This window comes from Zootoca vivipara, chromosome 14 (assembly GCF_965207765.1).
Source record: "Zootoca vivipara chromosome 14, rZooViv2.hap1.1, whole genome shotgun sequence".
NCBI classification, from domain to species: domain Eukaryota; kingdom Metazoa; phylum Chordata; class Lepidosauria; order Squamata; family Lacertidae; genus Zootoca; species Zootoca vivipara.
In genome coordinates, this window is record NC_142597.1 from 7,602,939 (window position 1) to 7,610,596 (window position 7,658).

General features: G+C 41.0%; 1 protein-coding gene across 3 annotated transcripts in view; it reads left to right on the plus strand.

The window, feature by feature from the left end:
• PRND (prion like protein doppel) overlaps window positions 1-7,292 on the plus strand; it is a 21,204-nt gene extending 13,912 nt beyond the window's left edge. Inside the window, exons 3-4 of one of the 3 annotated variants that reach the window (XR_015947114.1) lie at window positions 955-1,182; window positions 5,352-7,292. Coding sequence is in view for 2 of the 3 variants with exons in the window: in XM_060283116.2 (XP_060139099.1) it covers window positions 5,360-5,890 (531 nt within the window). In the remaining variant the exon portion in view is untranslated. Of the gene's footprint in view, window positions 1-760; window positions 1,282-5,351 lie in introns of those variants that run through there. The other 2 variants (XM_060283116.2, XM_088658126.1) reach the window with 2 other exon arrangements.
• Window positions 7,293-7,658: the final 366 nt, after the last annotated feature.

The following is a 7,658-nucleotide window of genomic DNA, read 5'->3' on the forward strand; positions in this document are numbered from 1 at the left end:
GCCTAGCAACCACTCAGAATGACATGATCTTTGCTGGGATAACTTGTGCTCTGATTGGGTCTGTACTTCTGAGAGAGTTTCTCCACTGTATGAGTAGGTATATGTTGCCCTGCTGTAGACAAAACCTGAACTGCTAAGAAAGACAAAACCTCTCTCTTTGTTTCTTGTCATATTATCTACTGTTTTTGTTCAGTTTACCCAACAAAGTATGATCAATTTCTTTTCTCTCTGGACTCCATCTGCTTTATTCAAGTCACCCTGTTAACAATCAGTTTGATTTGGGTACTGAAATCAAGCCTCCAGCCCCAGAATGTGCTTACAGAGAACCCCTGTTTTCAAATGCTAACTGTATGCTTTTTGCACCAGGCTCTGGGTGGTAGATCTTGCGGTTCTACTAAAAAAAATCTCCCTAAAATAAGGTAGATCCAGGAAGGCTGAAGTCTGCCTGCCCTTGCTCCAATAATTACCAAATTAATCTGAGTTATGTAGAATTCTACCAGATCCCTACATGGAAACTTTGCTAAAACAATGGGAAGAAGGTGTCACTCAGTAGTAGAGTCACTGCCTTGCATGCAGAAGACCTCAGCTTCGATCCCCAGCATCTTTGGGTAGGGCTGATAGAGAACCCATTCTGAAATCCTATTGTCTGGCTGCCAGTCAGTCTAGACAACACAGAGCTAGATGGAGCAATGGTTTGACTCCTGATAAGGCAGCTTCCTGCATTCCAAAGATATATGGGGCGGGCAATATTTTTATCAGTACTGCCAGCGTTCCTATTTCAGCAGCCACAGCCAGCGATGGTCTTCTGCCCTCTGCTTCCATCCTATTTTTAGAATGAACAATACAATCTGTACCAGGGAGACGCTAACAGGGAAAGTAACACAAGTTTTGCTTTGAGCCTGTGGTCAGCTAGTGAGGCATTTGGTGGTTGTTTTCTTTTTTCTTTTTCCACAGTATGGGAGCGACCCCTGGGAAATGTTTCCTGATGCATTTAGAACAGTGGCCGCAAAGTTGAAAGATGGTGTATGCTCAGCCATAAAGGATTGGCTAAACTTGACATTGAAGGTTACCTCTCCTGCTGCTATATATTCTGAGAGGCACATACTTTTTGAGCTTAGAGACACCTGCTCTTCTAAAAGAACAGAGCCTCAGAGAAGCCTACCAGAAACCATCTACAGAAGAGTAAGTTACTCCCATGTTTGCTAAGGGTGCCTTCAGATTGTCACTGCTTCGTGGGAGGGATTCAAGAGCGTACTGTAAATTTAGGTTTGCGCCGTTAAGGTGAGTTAAAGTGCTCTGTTCCCCTAGCACAACAAATCCACTTTTTAAAACAAGGGTTGGACTTTTTGCAGTTCTGAACTGGCAGGGGAAGGGTGGGATAAATGAATGATTAACGGGAAGCGAATCAGGATGAATGCAGGATGCCATATGCCCTCCCTGCAAATAAATCAGGATGAGTGCTTAATAAAACTGTATAATGTAAGCTCTCATAAGCCTTGTGCAAGTGAATCAAGGCAAATGCTCAATAAATACAGTCGGTTGTTTGGAGGAGCCCCGAATCTTTGCACTGCTTTTTGCACTCATTCTTTTATATTACAGTTCAGGATCGTGCCAGTCCATTTTTATTTACTTTTCATATGTTTAGATTCAGGATGCCAGGCGCAAAGTCAACTAATGATCTCATAGGATCCTAATGAGCAATGGAGGGAAATGGAATAGCCTTGGCTTCTGCTTGTGGTAGCCGCATTTCATTTAATAATGCAACAGATAAGCCACCTGTTAAGTTTCACCTATGAGGTCTCTGCTATTGTTAAGGGGTGGCATTTAACACTGGGAAAGTTTTTTAAAGGTTGCAAGTGCACATTAAAAAAAGAAAAAGATCCTTAATAAAAGGCAAAAGATTTATATGATCTGAAGAGAAACCAGAGTATCCTTGCCTTTACAAGACTCTTTACAATACATATCCTGAAAATATTTTTTTTTCAACTTAAAACTGTTTTTATTCACTTGAGTAGATTCAGATTCCTTTATTGGTTTATAGCCCGGTTTTGTTGTTTAGTTGTCTTAGTCGTGTTTGGCTCTCCGTGACCCCATGAACCAGAGCATGCCTTGGAAACTCTCACTTCCTTCTCAAAGCTTCTTTTTTTTATATCCATGGAGTTTTCATGGCAAAATACTGGAGTGGGGGGCCACTCCAAAACAAAGTTTAACAACGTAAAAGTAAGACAAGGTAGCAGAAATAGAAACTAACTTGGACAAAGATAAACTACAACGTGAACAAATGTGGAATGCTAAAATTCCTTTGGTTAGACCTTAAAAGTGGAACGGTTCCTACCCTTAACAACTATTATGATGATTAAATGCAGATCGGAATAAAAATATGTAAAACCACAGTCAACTTAAAATTCTGAATCTCTTTCCCAGTTTTGACTAATAATTCCAGCTGCAGTGAGAAGATATATCATGATTTTGTCTATTGCTTGCTAAATTTAATGCTTGCTAAATTTAATGATTTAACATGCCAAAATAACATGGATAATGGATCTAATGGTAATATAAAGTGCTTTTTCTGGGTGCACCCAAGGGTATGCAGTAGCCGTACCTCCCCACCCCACCCCCCAGTGTTAAATGTGTGGTACTTACTGTACCAACTTCATGGTGGGTCCTAGCACATTTTTTTCTTAAAAAGAAAAGAAAAGGAAAAAGCACTGGTAGTCTATCCAGTCATACCTTGCAGGTTGATCAACAGTCATTCCAGTGTTTCATACATAATGGGTAGGCATTTACAGTAATGTGAACTATATCATTCAAGAAGAATTACACCAGCAATTGCCATTAACCCCTACATAAATCCGATTTCATCTCAGTGCAGAATATTCTAAACATTTACAGTGGTACCTCGGGTTACAGACGCTTCAGGTTACAGACTCCGCTGACCCAGAAATAGTACCTCAGGTTAAGAACTTTGCCCCAGAATGAGAACAGAAATTGTGTGGCGGCAGCGGGAGGCCCCATTAGCTAAAGTGGTACCTCAGATTAAGAACAGTTTCAGGTTAAGAACAGACCTCTGGAATGAATTACACACATTTTTATTTCCACAACAACCCTGTGAGGTAAGTTTTACTGAGAGATGGTGAACGGCCAAGACCATCTTAAAGTGTTTATTTGAACATGGATCTCCACAGTCCGGGTCCAATATTCTAAATGCTAGACTACAAACTGTCTAAATCAAACTTACAATATTTCCTGTTGCAGTCTCACCTACTACCGTGTTTCTCCAAAAATAAGCCATACCCCGAAAATAAGCCATAGTGATAGGCAGTTTAACCTTGTAGGTTAAACTGTACCATACTTAATAATAAAAAAGACATCCCCGAAAATAAGCCACCGTGTTTGTTTGTTTTTAAGGAAAAATAAATAAAAGACGGTGTCTTATTTTTGGAGAAACACGGTACCTATGATTCCCCCCCCCACACACAATTACAGCATTATTTCGGGAACACAGAAATTAACCAGTTCATCATCATCAGTTTCTTAGGATCAACAGTCCAGAATAAACCGAAACAGAATACAAAAAAGTGTAATAACAGCTCAGCTATATAGAAAATAGCCAATAACCTCAAGGCAGAAATTTGATTCAGTTCAGATTTAAAGGTGAACCTTCTTAATTTCCACTTTCTGAAACAATATGCAAAGCAAAACACAGCCATCCTTTGAAATTTGAATCCTCCGAATTTTGCAATGCTGTTCTCCAGTCAATTAGCATGTACAAAAATAAATAGTGAAAATAACATTAAAATGCATTATATTAGAGAAAACTGCTTTGCAAGAACTGGATATGTTATGCAAAATTGCATAGAGAAATGTGTATATTGGAATAAATATTCACTAAAATTGCACTGGCAAGAACCTCCCTGAACCTGCTCTTCTCTGTCATCGTTGCAACCTGCCTTTTCACCTGCCTCTTGAGTGAGAACAAGGAGCAATAAATGCCATTGTCTGCTTGCTCAATGAGTCTCTACCTAGGGATTTGCATTTGAAAGAGAAACTACGGTACCTAATTTGCACTTCTCAAGCCAGTGCCCAAACTGAAACAAGGTTATCCTGGGGAAGGGCTGTAGTGAGGTGGGGGAGCATCTGCTTTGCATGCAAAAGGTCCCAGGTTCAATCCTCAACAGCTCCAGGTAGCACTGGGAAAGAACTCTGCCTGAAACCCATAGAACCACTGCCAGTGAGTGCCGACAGTATTGAGCTAGATGTTGGTTGCAGAAGTAAGCTAGACTAATGTAGGATGTAGTAAGATTTAGATATATGTTAGGCGGATATAATCCCTTTAAGATTAAAATTATATTATGAGGTTTTGGAAATTGGGGTCTTTATTGTTTAAAACAAAGAAAAACAACAAAACAAATAGATTGAAATGAACAACTTCACATTTACCGACATACAAACTCACCATACTAACACTTAACTAATTCATACATACCTACACAACTAACTCATGCATACCTACCTACATAATTCCCGCACCCCAACATACGACTCATCACTAAAACATATACATAACCCACACTAATCTTAAAAATCATGTTATTCTATTACTTTCATCTTCATGTTTTCTTCACCAGATTCTGAACAGACTTCCAATTAAACTTGCTGGTTTTTTAAAAAATTTTCCTTTATATTTTGCACAGTGATATATATGTTGTTTATTTTCATTTCAACTGATATCTAATAATTTATTTTACAAGGTACAGTCTATTTCTGCCAACGTGGTTTCTTTTAATTTATTCTTTTTCAAATACTCTTCAAAAGTTTCCCATTCCTTAAAATTAAATTATATTATGAGGTTTTGGAAATTGGGGAGTGAAAAGGGATTAAAAACAATAATCAGAACAATTAATTAAGAAAAAGAATGTTATAAAGAATGAGAAAGTGCTAAATAAGTGATTTATAGACCCGTAGAAGGGAAGGGAAGGAGGAAGTCGACAAAGATATGGAATATAAGATGAAGGAATGTATTTTTATGTGTTTTTTCCCTCTCTTTTTTTCTTTTTCTTTTTTCTTTTTTCTTATTTAGTATGGATATTATTGTTGTTCGAATGTGTTAATTGTGTCTTTCTGTATATTCTTTATTATTACAAAATCAATAAATATACATTATTTTAAAAAAGTATTGAGCTAGATGTTCACCCCCCCTCCCCCGGAGAACACATTGTCCAACACCCTGCAAAATCTAGAACTGGCAGCTGTGCCTTGACTCTGCTGCCCTAGTTCAGCCATGGCAGAGCTGCTTCTTCCTATTTGTTGATCTGACGCTAATGGAGCAAACCTCTTTTCTCCTTTCCAAGACTTTACAATGCAGAGGAAACTGGCAGCAGCTGTCCTCTTTGCAGCCCTGTGCGGTGAAATTTGTCTCTCCCGGAAAGTGGGCATCTCCCCATCTAAGCGGTTTAAGAAGCCATACACCAAACGGCCCAGCAGGACCACATCGCCTCTCCAGAAATATCTGTGCCACGGGGGTCAAATGATCGACGGTGTGGAACTGCAGCCGAACGACACCGACTATTACAGGGATAACTGGAAGGATTTTCCAGACGGACTTTATTACCCCAACTGCTCCTTGTATCGGGAGCCGAACGTAAGCAAAGAAGCCCTGGTTGGCGAGTGTGTCACTTTTGTGACGCCTTCGACCAAGCTGAACCTATCTCTAGGAAAAGATGCGAATGACCCAAAGCAGAGAGTGATGTGGTTCGTGATTAACCACTTGTGTGCCAACGAATCGTGCAGTCAGCCGTGCCCACAGCGCTCTAACGCTGGAGCCCTCCATTTTTTCAGTCAAGCCCTGATTATTGGCCTGCTTGGTTGCTCTGTTCTTTCCGCAAAATAAAGTTGCAGGGTCCAAGCTCCTGGTGTTGAAGATAGAGCTGTGTAGTTCCCACTCCGCCCCACCCCACCCCACATCTAGCACTTTGGATCGTCCCCAATATGACTTGGGCTGATCCAAGGCTAAACCCAGATCCAGGACTGGAATCAATTCTATTGCTTAATTAGGGTTTTAAGTCCTTGAAACATTGTGTCTCCTCGCCCCGCCCCTGCTGCATTAATCAGGTTTTTTAAACCCTAATTTAAAAATATGATCTGTAGGGAGTTGGGGGAAGGAGGAGACACTGTGTCTCCTCCGTCCTTTAATTGCACCTTCTGCACATCAGCTGATGAGTGGAGGTTTCAATGCAGCTGGGAGCTGCTCCACCAGCACGTTCTCCACAGGGAATGTGCTGGAAGGGCAGAGCTTGGAGAGGCTGCCTGCCTCTCCTTCTTCCCTACAACTGTCTGTCTGCCCTGCCTTTTGACAGCCCTGAATCACTCCAGATGGACCGACATTAGGCAATCCAGGGCTGTCCCAACAGCCCATCTAAACAAAGCCCAGAATTGGCATGATATGGTTCAGGACCCGTCATAGCTGCCAAGTTTTCCCTTTTCTCGCGAGGAAGCCTATTCAGCATAAGGGAAAATCCCTTTTAAAAAGGGATAACTTGGCAGCTATGGGACCCGTGCTTTGACCGGTTCCAGTGCTTAGCCCTAGTAGAAACCAAAGAGGGGGCAAGCAGGCAGCAAAGGCTTCCAGTAACATTGCCATTTTCCATGCTTGAATTTCTACTGCATCAGGCGCACCAGTTATATTAGTTGTAGGTATGCACGAGTCAGATCTTTCCCCCGCCATCAGCTTTGCCATTATCTCCCGCACATTTGAAGGAAGTACGCAAATTGCTAGAGCAGCACAGTGCTGAACCTCTGGCATATTTGAAGCCACAATAGTAAAAGTTATTTGCATTTGGTCCTTGCCCCACAGAACGAGAAGTGCAGGGCCAGTCGGATGGAGTGTTTGCTGCTCGCTCAGTGACTTTTGACATCTTCCCATGACGAGTGAGTGAGCTCCTGCCTGATTCAGCACAGATGACAGATTTACTTAGGGCTGTTTGGAGCTGCTTACTATAAAACCATCATTCCCTGCAGTGCACACATTCCTTTTGCTGTGTTCTCTGAGCAATAACTGAAAGGAGCTTTCAGGAATGTTCAGTGGTGATTTCATATACATGTATCTGCAATGATCCTAGGTGGTGTTTTTTCAAAAAGCTATTCAAAGTCCATCATTGTCCTTATTTTCCACTGTGAAATGTCAAGATTGCATTGGCCATCTGTTTTAGCATATCTTTTATGTATTCTAAGCATTCACTTATACTGTAGTAGAATTCAAGATTTGTGAATTATATACCTCCTTTTGTTCACAATTTATGTTACTGCCTTCTTTTTTCCCCCTGCCTTCCCTCCAAAGAATACATTGCCCACCTGCTTTTATCCTCACAACAAACCTGTGAGACAGGTTGAGAGATGGTGACTGGTCCAAGGTCAGCCCGTTTGTCAACCAAATAGTATGTGAAAAGATACACATACCAGGAGAAAGTGTGCATAAATGTGTATATTCGTTAAAAAAAAAACTTACAAAAATGAATTATATGATGGGGAATTGCTTGCAAAAATTCGTATATTGGGCAAAATAGCATACCAAAATATGTAAATTGGAAGAGGTAAAAGGTAAAGGGGCCCCTGACCATCAGGTCCAGTTGTGTCCGACTCTGGGGTTGCGGCCCTCATCT